At 47.7% G+C, this 19,483-nt stretch overlaps 1 protein-coding gene across 1 annotated transcript in view; it reads right to left on the bottom strand.

Moving 5' to 3' along the window:
• The window catches only part of LARS2 (leucyl-tRNA synthetase 2, mitochondrial), a 147,113-nt gene that overhangs the window by 14,189 nt on the left and 113,441 nt on the right, over positions 1 to 19,483 (bottom strand). The window contains exons 15-19 of the mRNA XM_043442179.1: positions 8,577 to 8,677; positions 7,321 to 7,503; positions 5,878 to 6,047; positions 2,549 to 2,626; positions 1,534 to 1,645 (exon numbers count right to left, since the gene is read on the bottom strand). Coding sequence (XP_043298114.1) covers positions 1,534 to 1,645; positions 2,549 to 2,626; positions 5,878 to 6,047; positions 7,321 to 7,503; positions 8,577 to 8,677 — 644 coding nt within the window. The remainder of the gene's footprint in view (positions 1 to 1,533; positions 1,646 to 2,548; positions 2,627 to 5,877; positions 6,048 to 7,320; positions 7,504 to 8,576; positions 8,678 to 19,483) is intronic.

Here is a 19,483-nt window from a genome sequence, read left to right as displayed (position 1 = left end):
GTGAAACCCTTATTTCCAAAGCTGACAAGGCACAGTGAGGAAAAGCTGGTTTCTCCTAGGAGAGTAACTGCAAAATCCTAAATCAAACACTAGCAAATAGGAGTTACAGTATGTTAAAGGTGTACGACCCCATGGCCAAGGCAAATTTATCCCGCAATAGCCTGTTAGGCAATCAATTAACTGGACATAAGTCATATCATCAGGACAAAGGGGAAAATTAAAAGCAAAGACTACAATCAACTGAAGAATGGACGTTTAGTAAAATCTACCTCCCTTTCCTAAGGTGAGTTCTGGTAAACAAGGCTAGCTGGCCACTTCCTTAACACGACAGGGACTATCTACCCTAAACCAACAGCCAACCGCAAACCTCACAGGGAAACATGTTCCACTTAACTTTGGAAATGCGAGGAGACTTGCTGTCACCAGTATTCTTTAACATCACATGCGGTTTTCTAAGCAGTATATTAATGAAAGTAAACAGGCACAAGAGCGTAACTGTTAGACAGGAGGAAACTAATGCTTACTTGTTAGTCACAGACTCCTAGAAAATCCAAGAGGATTCTACCCCTAAATGAAGGAAGAGTGATTGATAGGGAATCTGGTTACAAGTAAGTACATAAATACTAGAAATCATACGCCAGATATTACCAGTCAAAAATTATAAGAGAAAAAAAAAAGATTCCAGTTAGAGTAAAAAAAATAAAATGAACTATGGCAAGATGTTGGGAAAGGTGAAGGCAGGAGAAGAAGGGGACGACAGAGGATGAGATGGTTGGATGGCATCACCGACTCAATGGACATGAGTTCTGAGCAAGCTCTGGGAGTTGGTGATGGACAGGGAGGCCTGGTATGCTGCAGTCCATGGGGTTGCAAAGAGTCAGACACAACTGAGCGATTGAACTGAACTGAGCTGATGGCAAGATGAAATATTTGAAAATAATCTTAAGAAATGTGTGGGATCCATATGAGGAACTTGACTAGGTGTGAGGGAAATCTTGAATAAATGGAGAGACAGACCGTGTTCGGGGATGGAAGCCTAGATGCGGTAGAGATGTGAAGCTTTCCTAGGTTACTTCCAGGCTTAAGAAAATCTCAGTCAAATATCTCAAGGAGATTTTGGGAGAATTTAACAAAATTACACCCGAGTTCTACTGAGAAGAATAAACCAGTGAGAAGAGCTAAAATAACCAGGAAAAAGAAATGAATGCTGCTTCTCAGAGACCCCCAGATAAAAGCATAACGTAAACACAGCGTCCCTAGGCTGCCCGCCTCCTGCAAGCACCTTTAAAACACCCTCAGAAGTCACGGGGGACCTCTGGACACAGGGTCTGGAGAGCCAGGCCCAGCCCCGCCATCAAGTCCTCCCGCACGGCCCCTTCTCACCTCGCTCGCATTTCCACAGAGAGGTCCCCAGGGCCGCTGCCACACACTGGGCCCCACGGCTGAGGACGTGAGCCCCGAACAAGGCTCAACAAGCGGCGGAAGCACACGCTGGTCAGTAGTAACAGGTCAAGTGAGGCCTACGCCACCTACCTGCCCAGAGCTCCGAGGTTATGTGAGGGGCCATGGGGACGGCCATCACCATCAGGGCACACAGGGCATCCTCGAACTCGGGGCTGTGGAGAACAACTCTCTGTGAAGCTTGCTGCGGGAGAGAAGGGAACAGCACTGTGAGCACGCAAGAGGAGCCTGGGTGAGAGGCCACGAAGGTTCCTGAAGTCCAGAGACATGCAGGCGGGAAGAGACTCTCTTCACATCACTTTTGTTTTAGGCAAAGAACTTTCCCCGTTTAATCACAGTATTAAAAATAGCTGGAGCAGCAACAGCAGTTGTATTATTGTTCTATTTTATTTTCTTGGCTGCGCCGCACAACTTGCAGGATCTTAGTTTCCTTATGAGGGACTGAACCTCACATGAGGCCCTCTGCAGTGGAAGCACAGGGCCCTAGCCACTGGACCGCCAGGAAAGCCCCGAGCAGATACATCACTGTTGACTGAACACTTAACCACATCCTTGAGCTGATGCTAACTGGTTTGGGTCTTCCCACCCTCTGAGGGCAGGACTGTTAGCCCATTTGACAGATGAAGCAGCTAAGGGCTATGACAGAGGGACAGTCACCTGTGCCTGGACACACGGTTACGCAAGAGATGGAGACTAGATTAGAATGCAGGTCAGTCCTAATTCTTAACCACTGTGCTCGGCTCGGTTTCCTGTATGTGCAGGACCAGTGGGAAATGCAGAGACTTGCTCAAAGGTTCTGCACTGTGAAACTCCCAGGACTCGGGTCCTCTTGCCTCTCTCAAGGATCTCAGGGGTCCTCCTATTCTTTGTCAGTTCTTGCCAATACTCAGCGTCTTCCTGAGGTGAGGCTGATCAGTCAAACTTGTCACACCCGTTCACCTGCTGCACACCACACTTTAGAAATAAAACGTCCAGAAAGGCATGGTCTCTGCCCTCTGGGAGCGGCAGGCCACCTCACCACGTGACTGGAAGCCACACACCACCCTGCCCCTGGCCAGGAGCAAATGGGCACAGACGGGCCACTTACCGAGAGGGCACTGCTGAGTCCCATCAGCTGAGAAATCGCAGAGTTCAGCGAGAAGTCCTCCGTGAAATGGACAGTCACCTATTGGTGAAAGCAGAATCATTCACTTTGTTCAAAGTTCCGTTAAGCTTACACACACACACACACACACACACAAACTGAATTATCCAAAAAATGTGGAACTAACTGCATGCCATAAAAGATACTTATAACTGTTTTCACTATCTCAAGTAGTCACTATAATGTTTTATCAGCACAAAGATTTTTTTTTTTTTCAGCACAAAGATTTTTAAAGTCAAAGTCAATGTTGTTTCCGCCACTCAAGACTGCTCCTCTTCCTCTATAGCTGCGACAGTGTTGGTTCCTGCAGCAGGTGCCTAAGAAAACACTGATCATTATCTGAAGAGGAGGCGGGACCCACTGATGACCAAACAGCAAACAGGAGATGGGATAAAGGATGTCACTTCCCCATGGTCACATGACCTTAATTCACAATGAAGATTACTGGTACATGGGGATAAGGCGAGTTTTACATTTTCAAATATAGAGTCAACACAAGAACACAAATACTACTTGTCAGCTTTTTCCTATTGGCATGCTTTTCAATTTTGACCATGGGCAAGGATACAGAAAACTAACACATCCTTAAGATGTCAAGAGTTTCCAACTTGTTGAAATAACCCAATTCTATTATCTGACAGAAGAGAAGAATTTGCCAAATTCAAAGAGAAAATATGTGATATGCAGATAATCATTCAAGCAGCACTCAGATGACTAAAGTCAATTTCATGAGCTCTGCTTCTCTACAGCATGGTAGACAGGATGGAAATAAAGCTGAAGAAGTGTCACTAAATGAGACCATGCTGGATCCGGGGCCGCTGCAGTCTACACAAACCAGAGAAAAGCTCAGCTTCTTTTCAACGTCCTCAGTCACCGGAGTCTAGAGAAGTGACCTTGACTGACTTTCTAAGTTTGAATCAGCACATCTTAAAAAAAAGAAAACATTCAGCCTAAGGAGAATTTGGGGTATTTAGTACCCATTCAAAAGTGGCTTCAGATTTCCTAAGTGCTTTCTTTCAAAGACATATGACATTTTTTCACAAAGTTCTTAAAAAGGTAAATGTCATATTATAGCAGACTTCCAGATGAAAAATTTAAAGGGACGTCATCAATGAAGAATCTTTAAAAATGATTTAGACACTACTATGCTATTCTCTAAGAAGATAAAATAAACCATTGATTTATTTGCAAAATTCATTCCACAATATCTTACACAAATACTGTGTAACAAAGTTTCTGAGTGGAAAAGTCTCCGCTATGCTGAGTATGAGGGAACTCTCTGCTCAGTTCCTCATGGGCTGTGTGACTTTCACAGGGCATTTAACCGTCTGTGCCTCAGTTCTGCCCACAGAAGGGATGAGGAGGCGGCTAAAGATGAGGAGACTAAAGAACAGGGTCTTTTCAACCCCTTTCAACTCTAAAATTCTATTTCTGTTTTTATAATATATATAGTGTGTCATCGGTATGACATTAAACTTGATTCTCTATCTGAAAGTGAAAGCGTCAGTTGCTCAGTCATGTCCAACTCTTTACAACCTCACGGACTGTAGCCGCCAGGCTTCTCTGTTCATGGGATTCTCCAGGCAAGAATACTGGAGTGGGCAGGCATTCCCTTCTCCAGGGGATCTTTCCACCCAGGGATTGAACCTGGGTCTCCCGCATTGCAGGCAGATTCTTTACTGTCTGAACCACCAGGAAAGCCCCAGGGTGTGTTAAATACGGAAACACGGAAAGTGAGCAGCTTCCTCAGATCTGGGATGGACAAATGGGAGACATCACTAGAGGGAGCCATTTCCCAAGAGCATCTCTTTCCCTTAGAATGCATGCACTGTTGCGTTCTCCCACGCTAGTAAAGCAATGCTTAAAATTCTCCAAGTCAGGCTTCAGCAATACGTGAACCGTGAACTTCCAGATGTTCAAGCTGGTTTTAGAAAAGGCAGAGGAACCAGAGATCAAATTGCCAACATCCGCTGGATCATCGAAAAAGCAAAAGAGTTCCAGAAAAATATCCATTTCTGCTTTATTGACTATGCCAAAGCCTTTGACTGTGTGGATCACAATAAACTGTGGAAAGTTCTGAAAGAGATGGGCATACTAGACCACCTGACCTGCCTCTTGAGAAACCTATATGCAGGTCAGGAAGCAACAGTTAGGACTGGACATGGAACAAACTGGTTCCAAATAGGGAAAGGAGTACGTCAAGGCTGTACATTGTCACCCTGCTTATTTAACTTATAGGCAGAGTACATCATGAGAAACACTGGGCTGGAGGAAGCACAAGCTGGAATCAAGATTGCCGGGGGAAATGTCAATAACCTCAGATATGCAGATGACACCACCCTTCTGGCAGAGAGTGAAGAGGAACTAAAAAGCCTCTTGATGCAAGTGAAAGAGGAGAGTGAAAAAGTTGGCTTAAAGCTCAACATTCAGAAAACTAAGATCATTTCATCTGGTCCCATCACTTCATGGCAAATGATGGGGAAACAGTTGAAACAGTGGCTGACTTTATTTTTTTGGGCTCCAAAATCACTGCAGATGGTGATTGCAGCCATGAAATTAAGATGCTTACTCCTTGGAAGGAAAGTTATGACCAACCTAGACAGCATATTAAAAAGCAGAGACATTACTTGAACAACAAAAATTCGTCTAGCCAAGGCTGTGGTTTTTCCAGAGGTCATGTATGGATGTGAGAGTTGGACTATACAGAAAGCTAAGCACAGAAGAATTGACGCTTTTGAACTGTGGTGTTGGAGAAGACTCTTGAGAGTCCCTTGGACTGCAAGGAGATCCAACCAGTCCATCCTAAAGGAGATCAGTCCTGGGTGTTCATTGGAAGGACTGATGTTGAAGCTGAAACTCCAATATTCTGGCCATCTGATGTGAAGAGCTGACTCATTGGAAAAGACCCTGATGCTGGGAAAGATTGAGGGCAGGAGGAGAAAGGGACGACAGAGGATGAGATGGTTGGATGGCATCACCAACTCGATGGACATAGGTTTGGGTGAACTCCGGGAGTTGGTGATGGACAGGGAGGCCTGGAGTGCTGTGGTTCATGGGGTCGCAAAGAGTCGGACACAACTGAGCAACTGAACTGAACTGTTGCTCCACCTTGGGGAAACACCCAAAGCAGGAGGATCAAATAATCAAGGTAAGTGGGGCCGCCATAATAAGACAGGAGGAAGACCCAGTGTGCCCACCCCAGGGCAGGCAGGCCACACAGATCACGAGGGCTCAGTCACAGAATCAACCAGTGTTCCGGGAAGGGTTCTGACCTGAGAGATGACCGAGTTCTTATACTCCCACAGCCTCCTGGCCTCGGCTTTCTCCTTGTCGCTCAACAGCTGAGGCCTGGGCGCCTTCCCAGACGTCCTGGCCTCAATAAATCGCGTCACCAAGGACCACAGACGCTGCTGCCATCTCAGCACCCCAGGGAGCGCGTCAGCTGCGTGTGACGTTAGTGAACGAGAGAGAGGAGAGACATGTGAGGAAGACTGGCTTGGTCACACCTAAGCAACAAAGCACCTGTGAAGGAGGAGATGCTTCATGGGATCTCCCCGAGGGCGGGGAGAAGGGTCCTCCCTGGCTGCCGGTGCCTGGGACCTCAGACCAGGACTGACTCAGTCATTTCTTCTTAGGGCCCCAGGTATTCTGAGCACAGGACGCCGGGGCTTACTCAAAGGGTTCCCAGCAACTGTCACTGGCCCAAAAGGAGTTTAGAAGTTTGGGCCAGGATGTGCGTGAGGGCGTCGCCTCCTTGGTTAGGAAAGCCTGCTGTGATGAAAACGTCCTTGGAACGAGCAGTGTGCGTGGAGACAGGGCTGAGTTACATGCAGGCTGCCCTCTCACGAGGACAGGCAGTACACAGAGGCAGCGCTGGTCCCCACGCTGCGATCTGAGCCATCCTGCTACGCAGCCTCAGGTGTCTCAACACAAGCCAGTTTCGTGTGTTCCACGTGTTTCAGCATGCGCGCATGCTCAGTCGTGTGTGACTCTCTGTGACCCCTTGGACTGTAGCCCACCAGGCTCCTCTCTCCACCGGATTCCCCAGGCAAGAATACTGGTGTGGGTTGCCATTTCCTCCTCCAAAGGATCTTGCCAACCCAGTTTTAGATCTAAACAACTCTGGAGGGAGAAATTGCCATGCCCCCCACCCACACCCCCCAACACCCCGACCGTGGGGCTCTGGAAGCTTCTGTGGGTGACTGCAGAGGTCACAGGTAACATCAGGGCCAGGCCCCACGTGGGGTTCTCTGGCCTGGTAAAGGGCAATGACGCTGTTCCAGGAAAAAAACCTTTCGGGTTACACCAAGAAGGGACTGGCCTCTGTGGACCGTAATGGGCCCAGACGTACCACAAAAACCAGCCTGGCTCAAGGAAATGTTCTCAAAGTGGGATCCTCGTAGAATCTGCCGGAGAACACCCAGTCTATGCTGAAGGCAGGCTCCCAGCCCCACCCTGGGGGCTGGGTCAGCAAGGCTGCAGTGAGGACCGGGGGTCTGCAGCCACAGCACGCTCTCTCGGAGGTCTGGGGCTCATTACGTCTGACCACGCTGGCCTGGGAATGGCACAGGACGTTGGGCAAACTGCTACCTGCTCCACAGTAGGACCCCTAGGACCCTCCCCTACAGTCTCAGCAAAGACACTCCCTTCCCTGGACTCCCTGGGCGCGGAGGTGGATCATGGAGGCGGCAGGCTGGGAGGGAAGGCTGACTTACTCTTCACATCCCACAAGATATCCTTCTCCGGAGGGGCGGCGAAGAGGATGTAGAGCCGGACGGTGTCGATGCCGAACTGCTCCACCACGTCCTCGGGCTCCACGCCGTTGTGCTTGGATTTGCTCATCTTCTCCCAGCTCACCTCGAGCTTCTCCCTCGTGTTTGCGTGAACGGGATCGGAACCTGCAAACCAGAAGGACGTGTTGGTAGGAGGGGACGCCGAACTGGTTCTATCACAGCATATCCAATCTGGAAATACTGAGGGAGCCGTTCAACGTGTCCACTGGAAGAATCCCACTAATTCACTCAGTGTGACGTGTTCTCTCCCTTTAGACATTGTAACCGTGTTTTGGTTTTCAAATAAATGAGGCCAACCTCCCACCACAAATCTGCCTTTCATGAACAGGTGGTACACTTGCCAGCTTTTTCTTGGTCACAAAACAAGACAAAGCAATGGCTCTTTTTTTAAAAAGTAAATCACTTACATACAAAAAGACAGGAAAAAAGGGTAAGGAGGACCTGCATACTGCTCTTTTCTTTATGGATTCAGGACCTCCTCTGGCAGCTGGCAGTTGACCAGCCGGGGTCTCGGAGCAGCAGAGCATGTCTGAGGTCACTTCACCCGGAGGGAGGTCCCCGTCCATGTGAAGTCACCAGAACGTGAGCTCACCCCCAGAGCGGGGTCCACGCATGGGGTTAGCTCGCTGGGCTCACGTTACCCGTGGGTCCTGCTGTGGAGCCCTGTTCCTTCTCTCCTCCCTGCTCCACACTATCTGTCCGGATGGTGCTGACAGAGGAGGCCTTCCCTGGCCGTGTGTGGATGAGGTGGCCTTGCAGCCAAGCTCCAGCGGCTGGGACCAGGAGGACCCCTGACAAGGTTGTCTCCTTCTCCGCAACTGGCTAAGAGATGGCCAGTCTGTCTTGGCGCTGCTGGGCACTGGAGCCAGGGGTCCTAAGGAGGTGAGGCCTCTGCCCAAGGTCACTGTGCGCACTGAAATTAGGGAGGGCGGGGTCCAAGTCTGGGAGGGGAAGGGGAACGGGGCAGGAGAACGGAGCGGAGCAGGAAGTGGAACTAGAGGCTCAAGAACAACAGAGGAGGCAGCAGCGGGCGCGGCTCCTACACGCTGCCCCTCCCTGCAGCTGGGCTTGGACGATGTCCCGATGTCCTTGGGTGAAACCCGCCTTTGTGTGGATTTCTGTTCCTCCTAGCTAAGTATTCCTCGGCTCCAAGAGCAACCCAGATGGGCCATTCTCACCTGTGAGATCTACTTCCTCTCGCCGTAGATACTGTCCAGACGGTAGGCGGAATGTCTGCCCCTTGATAAGGCCTTGGGCCAGCAGTTTATGAAAAGGCTCTCTGAGGAAAGAAAACAGGAGCAGAAAACTGGTGGGGTGGGCACTGGACGCATCCAGAGAGAGCAGTACAAACCTTACCTGCGGATGAGTACAGGTAAACGCTCTTTGTGAAAACAGGCTGACCGCTTGTCAACTCGACTTGCACAAACGGTTCCTTACACATAAACGCTGAGAAAACGAGGTCAAATCAGTGGAGATTAACTACTTTCCAACGTGGGGAAGTGAAATGAACACCAGGCCTCACATCTGGAAGTCCTGGATCGGAATCTCTATGCTGCTTCTCAATGAGCCCAAGGCAAGTCAGTTCGTTACTCTGAACATCAGTCTGCTCATCTGTAAAATGGGGATTATAAAAACCTGCCTCAAAGCATTGTTGGGAGGATTAAATGAAACGACTGCATGAAAACACTTGTAAATTTTAAAGGTATGTACAAAGGTCAGTTGGGCTTCCCTGGTGCCTCAGCGGTAAAGAATCCGCCTGAAATGCAGGAGGTCCAGATTTGATCCCTGGGTCGGGGAGACCCCCAGGAAGAGGGTCTGACAACCCACTCCAGTATTCTTGCCTGGAAAATCCCATGGACAGAGGAGCCTGGTGGGCTAGAGCCCATAAGGCTGCAGAGTCAGACATGACTGAAGCGACTGACATGCACACATACACAAGGTCAGTTATGCTGAGCCCGGAGTAACGAAAAGTTCAGGATGTCACAAAGAGGTCTACGCTGGGGTTTTATTCAAGAAGATAATTCACTCCTTAACTTTTATACAGTGCTTGCTAAAATTCTTTTAAATATTTTTAAATCATGCAAATTATACATGATTACCCCTTTTGTTCAAATTCAAACGCCCCTCCCCGTCTTCCCAGGCCTATTCCCCTCTGATGAGGCAGTTACGACGAGTCCACACAGATCTGTTTCCGTTTTCCTTTTGGTTGCACAGCACGGCCTGCGGGATCTTAGCTCCTCGACCAGGGACTGAACCCAGGCCCTGGCAGTGAAAGTACTGAGTCCAACCACTGGACCACCAGGGAATCCCCAGATCTATTTCATTTTCAACATCTACTGAGTACTTTACATATGGGTGGATTGTAATTTATTTATAGTGTCTATTTTTTTAAAAAAAGCAGTGTTAGTCATACCCTTATTGGTTGAATAGTGAATTGAAGATGTTTTCTCTCAAGAGGACAAGCAAAGGTTTGACCCTTGAACTGAAATTATTTCAGATTTGAAACTGTTGCACAGTTTTGAAGCACATAAGAAAGAGCTACTCCACATTCAATTTGTGGAGACCTCTGCTGAGAGCATGTGTTCATATCTCACTCTTATAAAGTGCAGGGAGGAACATTTGAACGAGGAGATGGACTGATGTTCTCTGCCAACATCACCGCCAGCACAACACATCTGTCAGCATACGAACCATCGGGGTCTTTAAGCTCACTTACACGGAGTGGCTTTTTAGAGGCTCAAAGACCCAACAGATGGCATCACCAACTCAATGGACATGGATCTGAGATAGTGAAGAACAAGGAAGCCTGGCGTGCTGCAGTCCATGGGGTTGCAAGGAGTTGGACACGACTTTAGTGACCAAACAACAAACAACTCAAAGACCCAACAACCTCAGAGAGGCCAAGCAGTGATGGAGGCGCAGGGTGCTGGCTTTGTTAATTAACAGAATGTCGTTTCACACGTGAGGCTAATGCAGATGAACCCTGGGACAGAGGAAGAAGGCCTCCGCACAGGGCCCTGATCTGCGCACTGGGCAGCCCGTCACAGCAGCTGGGCGGACAGACGCGGTTTAAAGGAAATTCTCCAGGGGACTCAGAGGGATGGAGCGGAACAAAGAAGATGACTGAGAAAGAGATGAGGTCAGCTAGGAAAAAAGGACCCCCGGTCTCCGTGTTTTAATCCTGTTATGAGCATGTGTATGTATGTGTGTGTGCACATGTGAGTTTGGTGGGGTGTGTATGTATGTGTGTGTGGGGGTATCTGCTACAGTGTAAAAGACCCAATATAATTAACATTAAATGGAAATTAGTCAAGTTACTCAGTGTCAACAGGGCCTGTCCATCATGGTAACCATGTTAATTTGGAAGATGTACATGCAGAAAAATAGTCACCCCATTGTTCTGGCTCCAGAAGCTATCTTAATAATAAGCTCTTTGAGTCACAAAATTGCCTTCCTTCCACCTCTCAGACATTCCACCAGCAATGTCACCACTGGCCGAATGACATCCTTCTGTACCACGTCCCAGGAAGATTCCCAGACAATGTGAGTGATATGAAAAATGATCTGAAAATACAGTGCACTTGGATCTCAGGCTGCATTTTAACCCAGAAGCACCTTTAAGGGGGAGCAACGGTGTCTGTGGTCCCCACTTCTCAGCAACACAGAACACAGAACCATGAGGAGCCTGGTGCCCTTGGGCCACACGACCTGTATCCAGGCAGGTTGGGGTTTGGATGCCCCAGACCCCAGATCTGCGTTTTCCTCAGGAAGCTCAAGGGCCTCTACCCACAGACCAAGTCTGCAGCGCTCTCTGCCACCAGCCGCGTCTGCCCTCTGGGCCTCTGCCTTCACACCTAAATGCCCCTGGTCCTCATAGAGGTCCCAGGGACACTGGCTGTCCCCAGAACCGGCCATGCTCCCTAGGACTCAGCAGGAATGCCCATCTCAGCCTGAGTTCCTGGGGTAACCCAGACCCGCCCTTCACCACTGAGCTCAGGCACCCCCTTCTCTGGTGAGTGTCCCTGTCTCCCCTGCATCCAGAGCACACAGCTCTGGACTCTCCTTCGGATCCTGCCATGTCCAGCACGCTCAGCCATGAAGAGCATGCCCAGGCTGTGTACTGGTTACAACATAAATACCCATGTACCGCCGCCCTACCCCCATCATGACAAGGACTATGGTCTTGTCCTCTCATCTGTCTCAGCGCTTTGCACTCTTTCAATGGACTACAGGCTCTTTAAATATGTTCAGAACACGGATGATGGATGAACAAATACAAATGAACAGACAGACGGACAGCAGGATGGAGGGAGGAAGACATGAATGTTTGAAGCCATCTGTGCCTTCCATCCAATCTGGGGTGGCACCTGGATTTTAACCTCATCACACAAAAGATACAACACAGTTTTAAAACAGAAGGAGAAAAGCATATGGTTACTTTTTACTGGGCAGACGAAGACAGTGGCTACACAGCACACTGAATGACTGTCCCACGTGCGGGAGCGGCCTCCCCCATACCCAGTGGGGCCTTCACTGGGCATCGGTGGGCTCAACGGGGCCGATTTTTGCACACACCCAGGGTGCACGTTTTTGAGCACTAGCTCATCTTTTAGGAATCTTCCTCAAATAATTTTACATGCTGCTGCCTCATACAGAGACACACTGCAACTTTCTTCCTGCTGGGCTCCGTGGCAGGAGGATAAATTTGCTTTTACCATCTTAGGCTCCCTGTGCACTAGTTTTTGAGGTTTTTCCTTTCCTTTCTCACTGTTAGTACACAGCTTTGGTCACTCTTAATAGAAATAAAAAATACGTCCTTGGGATGGAAGAAGGGAGGAAATAATTTGGATCTCAAAGGTAAAGATTATCAGTAGGATGATCAAAAGCAGTAGCTTTAAGCTTCCAGAACAGGCAGGGGCAGAAATAAGGAGCTTGGTCTTCCTTCTTGCAGGGTATTAAGTGGTGCAATGCTGCCCTCTACTGGGGATTGGCAGAATTGCAACCTGTTGGTTTTTTTTTTTTTTTTCCCAAACTAGGGGCAGTACTAAAGAAGGTTCAAACACCATACAATCGTGCTCATTTCACATACTAACAAGGTTATGCTCAAAATCCTTCAAGCTAGGCTTCAGCAGTTCATGAATGGAGAGCTTCCAGATGTACAAACTGGGTTTAGAAAAGGCAGAGGAACTAGAGATCAAGTTGCCAACATTCGTTGGATCAAAGAGAAAGCAAGGGCATTCCAAAAAATATCTGTTTCATTGATTATGCTAAAGCCTTTGATGATGTGAACCATAACAAGCTGTGAGAAACTCTTAAAGATGGTAATATCAAGACCATCTTACCTGTCTCCTGAGAAACCTGTATGCTGGTCAAGAAGCAAGTTAGAAGGCTGTATGGAACAACTGACTGGTTCAAGATTGAGAAAGGAGTACAGCAAGGCTGTTTATAGTTCCCCTGTTTATTTAACTTACATGCAGAGCACATCATGTGAAATGCTGAGCTGGATGAGTTACAAGCTGCAATCAAGATTGCCAGGAGAAATATAAACCACCTCAGATATGCAGATGATACCACTCTAGTGGCAGAAAGCAAAGAGGAACTAAAGAGCCTCTTGATGAGGGTGAAAGAGGAGAGTGAAAAGGCCGGCTTAAAACTCAATATTAAAAAAACTAAGATCATGGCATCCTGTCCCATCACTTCATAGCAAATAGAAGGGGAAAGGGTGGAAGCAGTGACAGATTTCCTCTTCTTGGGCTCTAAAATCACTGCGGATGGTGACTGCAGCCATGAACTTAGAAGACGACTGCTCCTTGGAAGGAAAGCTATGACAAACATAGACAATGTATTAAAAAGCAAAGACATAATTTTGCTGACAAGGGTCCATATAGTTAAAGCTATAGTCTTTCCAGTAATCATGTATGGATGTGAGAGTTGGACCATAAAGAAGGCTGAGCACTGAAGAATTGATGCTTTTGAACTGTGGTGCTACAGAAGACTCTTGAGAGTCCCTTGGACAGCAAGAAGATCAGACCAGTCAATCCTAAAGGAAATAAACCCTGAATACTCATCGGAAGGAATGATGCTGAAGCAGAATCTCTAATCATCTGGCAACCTGATCACTATGAAGAGCTGACTCACTGGAAGAGACCCTGATGCTGGGAAAGACTGAAGGCAGAAGGAGAAGAGGGCGTCAGAGGATGAGATGGTTGGATGGTATCACTGATTCAACGGACATGAACTTGGGCAAACTCCGGAAGCTGGTGAGGGATGGGGAGGACCAGCATGTTACAATCCACGGGGTCAGAGAGTTGGACACGACTTGGCAACTGAGCAACAATAACAACTCCAGCTGCGCTGCCCGGGCTTCTCATTGTGGGGGCTTCTCTTGGCGCTGAGCATAGGCTCTAGGGTGCGCGGGCTTCAGCAGTTGCAGCGCGTGGGCTCAGGAACTGTGGTGCAAGGGCTTAGCTGCTCCGCAGCATGTGGGATCTTCTCAGATCAGGGATCAAACCCATGTCTCCTGCACCGGCAGGTGGAGTCTTTACCACTGAGCCACCAGGGAAGCAAGCCCTTTATTTTTAATTGGAGGATAACTGTTTTACAATATCGTGCTGGTTTCTGCCGTACAACGTGAATCAGCCATAAGTTTACATACATCTCCTCCCTCTTGAGTCTCCCTCCCGCCCCCGCACCCCCCATCTCAACCCTCAACCTGCTGGACTCTGAACCCTAAGTCCAGCCTTTCTGCCTAAGGCTACACACTTCTCTGGCCTCATCTTTCTTTTTTAAAAGTGAACTTCTAAATGAAGTAAAGCGCACATATTGAAAAGCTTGTAATTCCTACTGGTAAAACTTGAGGAATTTTCACAACATAAACACACTGGTGTAACCAGTACCCAGGTCAATGATCAGAAAGTGACCCACCTCCTGGAGGCCCCCTCCTTCCCCTTCCAGGTGCCGTCTCCCCACCATAGGCACCAGCTGCCTGGCTGCTCACACCTCTACCCTTTTCAGAATGAGGGGATCTCATGGGAGCACCCACACTGGAGGCCTTTCCCAGAAAGGCAGGCGTTCCCTCTCAGACAGCAGAGCACCCAAAACAAGCCCTGCCAGTTAAAAAGTCTTGATTCTGAAAAAGTTAGCAGTGACGCGACCTGACGGCTGAGGCTCACCCGGGCTGCCTTCCCCCAGGGCTGAAGCACTGCAGTGGTGGCCGGAAGGGCCATCTAGGGCAGAGATGGCAAGACTGCCCCGGTGCCCCTGCCCCCATCACGGACCCACAGCTGCACGTCCTGGTGGACTGGGGCTGAGCCTCAGGATGCTTGGGGCCACGTGCTCAGAAGGCAGAGCTACCCTGTGACACTTGTCATTCGTTTATTCCGCAGCTATTTACTGAGTGCTGACAACATGTCCCGCGCTGAGCCAGGCATTTAGGGATGTCATGGTGGGCAAGGCCAGCCCTCCCCTCAAGGAGCCGGCCTGCCTGCTGCCACTGAGCCAGACGGATGCCTGCCCATCCTCAGGGCTGGGAAGGGGGAACAGAGAGTCCAGTCAGATCTGCAGACCGACTCCTGCCACACCAAGTCCAAACCACTCGGCTTGGCCATTGAGGATGTCCATCCCTCCTCATCCGCGTCCTCTCTTCTTTCTTACACACTTGTTGCCCACAGGCGCGTCCATGTCCTCGCTCACTGTTCCCTGAAGTACTATCAAAACTGCCCATTTGTCAGAACTCTACCCCTCCTTCCAGACTCCCCTCAAACGCCAAATCCACTAGGAAGGCGTCTCAGGGCCTCCTGGGCAAAGTCAGTTGCTCTTTCTTCGGTGTGTCCGGTGTGGTTCCTGTAACTGCAGCGGGCAGGTATTAAATGCTACTGTGCATTCATGCGAGTTGCTTTGCTGCCTGCCTTCCCTGAGAGTGGCGAGTCAGAGGATCCTTGAAGACCCCTCCAGCACCCAGCTCATCACAGATGCTCAGCTAAGGCAACTGGTTTGAGCTATGTCAAGTGTGTTTCCACGCGTGAATAAATAAATCTGCCAGCAGCAGAGAAGGGGACAGTGTGGAGGGGACAAGAGACGAAGCAAGAAAGGGGATGAAGGGCGGGCACTGGATGCTACTGCTTCCAAGTAGGGCCAGGCCCTTTCTGCGGAGAGAGGCATGCGTAAAGATTTCAGACTCTGTCCACTTGAAGCCCCTGGGAAGATCAGCAGGGAATGAGAGTGGAAGAGGGACAAACTCCACAGTGGGCAGGGGGCCCCCAGTTCCTGGAATCCTGCTCAGTCCCCAGTGATTCTCCCTCCACTCTCCCAGGGCCTCAGGGCTCTGGGAAGCCGGTTCTCATTCCTTCTACCCTTCGGTGTAGTTTCGCTCTGAATGAGGAGTCACGTTTGTACTTGAGCAACAACTCGGTACAGACCCCTCTTGCACTTAATCAAAGAGCTTACAGGAAAACGGGTGGCCCAAGACATGCTCATAAATCACCGGCACAAGAAGGAGGCGTGCAATGTGATGTAGAGAAGCACGTGGCATGGGCATGGGGGCCAAGGGGACGTCAAGGGTCCTGCTGGACTGGACGTCACACCACACTGCCAAGTTCATGATTCAGGTGTGCAACAGTGTAACTCACGTATTTCCCATCTGTACATTCATTCACCAAAGGCACCTGGGAACAAAACTGTATAAGTAACCGAGATATTCTCCTGTCATAATGACTCTGTATACCAGGGAGCTTTATAACAAAGTGAAAAGTCTGCCACTCCAAACCACCAACAAACCCCTTCGGATTCCGAAGCCATCAAAGATGGAGGCGTTATGCAGGGCCTCGGCCTTAGGGAAGGCCTAGATGGGTTTCACTTTCATGAATACAAATTAGTGCTCTTTTCCTTGAGTCAGACTTCCTCTTACTCCTTCAATACCACCATGAGGGTTGGATTACTTTCATATTCACCGAAGCAAGGCTCTATGCAAGTAGAATGATGAAAAGTGATGGAATCGTCAAGTGTTTCCTTGACAGCCTGGACTGCACTAACTCAGAAATTACAACTAATACCTGCTGGTCACGGAAACGCACCTTTGTCCAAAGAAGGCGCGATGGAAGCAAGGGAGGGTAGGTGTGAGGGAGGGAGGGAGAAAGGTCACTAATCATTAGGATTAACAAGGAATTTTAGAACACAGGCAGGCTATTTTAAGCATCCTTACAAAAATCACTGCATACAGGAATGTATTAATCAAGACATGGCTAAAAGAATCTCAGGATTCATCAGAGCCCTAACCAGTCACTGCAGGTGACATTTGCTTACTTATGAAACCCTGGATAACTTGCTCTCCTCTCTCCCACCTGGTCAGTCAGCTACTATGTAGATCTGCAAAGAAGAAAACAGAAAGCTGCAGAACTCTGAAAACAGTCTCTAATTAGGACTTCTCAGACTAACTTCACCTTGCTCTTCATCCCTGCCCCTGAGTCCAGGGCCATCACGTTCATATAATTGGCCTGTTTCTAAGCATCGAGATGTGGCTTGTCTGAAAATATCACTGTTTCCATTTCCTAGCAGCTAGCCAGGGGCCTGGAAGGAAGTCTTATTAATACCATGAGACTCAGGTAAAGTCTTTCTTTTTTTCCTTACCTTTTCCCAATAGCTCCATTTCTGGTGTGATTAGAAACAGCTCCCTGGACCAGGGACGCGGGCCTGCTGAGTTCACAAAGGTCAGCAGCTGGCTGTCAGCACGGGAAGCAGCAGCTTCTGACGCCACCCCACCCTTTGATGACTGCAAACCGCAGACAGAACGTCAATTCAGGGTATTTAGTGTCTCTCTGGGTCGTATGAGCAGCTGAGGCTGATGCTGACTCCCCCTCACCCCCTACCCCCCCATGCTTACACATCACATTTCAAGCCCAGCACACTTCCCTGCTTCAGAATACAAACTATAAATGACTTTGCTTTATTTTCTGTTATAAAGTCACATAGTCATTGGGAAAAAAAATCTGGGAAAAAAACCATTAAGAAATAATAAAATCATCAATAAGCTCATCATCCAGAGAGAACTAGTGTTAACATACTGACATAATTTTTTTTCTAGTCTTTTCTCTTGCTTTCTGTGTGTACTGGTGTGTGTACATGTAAAGACAGAGAATCAAATTGTATCTACAAATTTCTGCCTTGGTTTTTTTACTTCTCATTACTTCAGATGTATTTCTCCTTGGTGTTCAACATCCTTTGAAATAAATATAAAGAGTTGTATGGAGTCTTCCATAGAGATGGAGTATACTTTGCCCTTTCTCAGCATTTTGGGGCATTTAGGTTTGTGGTAATACTTGAAGTAATACTTATATGAACATTCTCGTGTATAAGTTTGTGTTTCTAATTATTTCCTTATGATAGATTTCTAGAAGTGCAATTAGTGTGCCCAAAACTATTTTTTTAAGGCACTATTTTATGACTATTTTTAAAGCACTCCCTCTATACTGCTAAAAAACTTTTCAAGAAGATTGTTCCCAACTGCCTTGTAGTGCATGAGAGACCCGCTCTCACTGGGATGCTGTTTGGAAAACGCTTATTTTGTGTTCCTTTTGCTGCCAACAAGATAAACATTTTAAAGTATGTTTACTGATCGCCTGCATTTCTTCTTTTGCAAATTTCCTGTTGACATAACTTCCAGCTTAATCATCAAGCAAAACTGAATCAATCATCATCTGACACTGATGTTTCAGACACACAATAAAGGCACCAGCTGTCCCATGGGATGGCACTTCTAATCCAGAGGCCAGTTTCTTCTTATAAATGGTAAAGAGCCCTTCTGGAAATTCAAACTGCAGACCTAAATGTGCAAGTGATGAAAGAAAGGGCCTGGGCTCTTTTAGGAAATAGGAAGATTATTAGATCCACATAAACCTTTGCTTTTATATTTGAAGACATTTAACCAGAATCAGAGAGTGAAAGGGGTGCTCAGAGGTGACTGAATCCCTAATCTATGAGGCCAAGGAGAACCACAGGGGTTAGAACTCTCATCTGCACCACTAATTACAGGACCAAGTGAGCAGGAAACAGAGGTTTCTGGACTTCCAGTCCAGACCTACTACCTGAGACAGTGGCCAAGTGACTATCTGAGAAATGAAAAGTGGGACAACTGAAGTCCCAAGTCCCTCCTGATATGACAATGTTAACCAAAAGGCATACAGAAATAGACAAGAGATTCCAATTTATACACATTTCAGGAAAAGGAGCTAATACATAAAGAGAAACACACACGTGACTGACAGGTCTCAAAATTTCACCCTAGACCAGCTTGATAAAGTTGTTTGGAGGCTTTAAAATAAAGGCCAATTGGAGAGTTCTGAATTACTCATCACAGAAAGTGGATGATTTTCATTTCATCTGAGGCCAACTGGTTTACCAAAACACCTCTGCTAAAGAGGTAATGCTCAGAAATAAATAGCTTTCAGACGCTACTGTTGCCCTGATGTGACTGAACAGGAGCAGTGCTGACAGGTGTGCTGAGAAACAGAGATAAGATGACTTTCTGCATCTTCTTCAGAAAGGTCAGCCTTCTGAGGACTTAAAATAACTCTCCCTCTTTGTGGGGGAGTATGAAGGCATGGAATAGAATTGAACCATCTTGGGAAGAATTAAAAAAATATATATTGCATAGGTATATTTCTATTTATACCATATTAGCTGTCCCTTAAAATTGATGGTAAGGCAAATTCCAGGTGGACCTCAGGCTTTGCAAATTTTAGAAATGTATTTAATAGAAACAAGTCACATCCAAAACAGTGCTTTAAAATTATGTCAGAATGCTACAAATCTTTTTCTGCTTGACTATAGTTTTAAAACAATGCAAACAAGTTGAAAAAGTAGCCAGGTCTTGTCCTACATCTTAAATTAGCCACTGGGTAATTTATTGACTCATTCATTCCTTCTACAAATAATGGTTCCAAGGCTGAGAAAAGTGCCCTCCTGTTAAGAAGCCAGAAACCATTTGTGGTCTTTGTTTCTAGACCTACATGCGTGCATGTATGCTCAGTCATGTCTGACTCTGCTACCCCATGGACTGTAGCCCACCAGGCTTCTATGTCTATGGGATTTC

Source organism: Cervus canadensis, chromosome 22 (assembly GCF_019320065.1).
Source record: "Cervus canadensis isolate Bull #8, Minnesota chromosome 22, ASM1932006v1, whole genome shotgun sequence".
NCBI classification, from domain to species: domain Eukaryota; kingdom Metazoa; phylum Chordata; class Mammalia; order Artiodactyla; family Cervidae; genus Cervus; species Cervus canadensis.
This window is presented reverse-complemented; position numbering and strand designations above follow the sequence as displayed.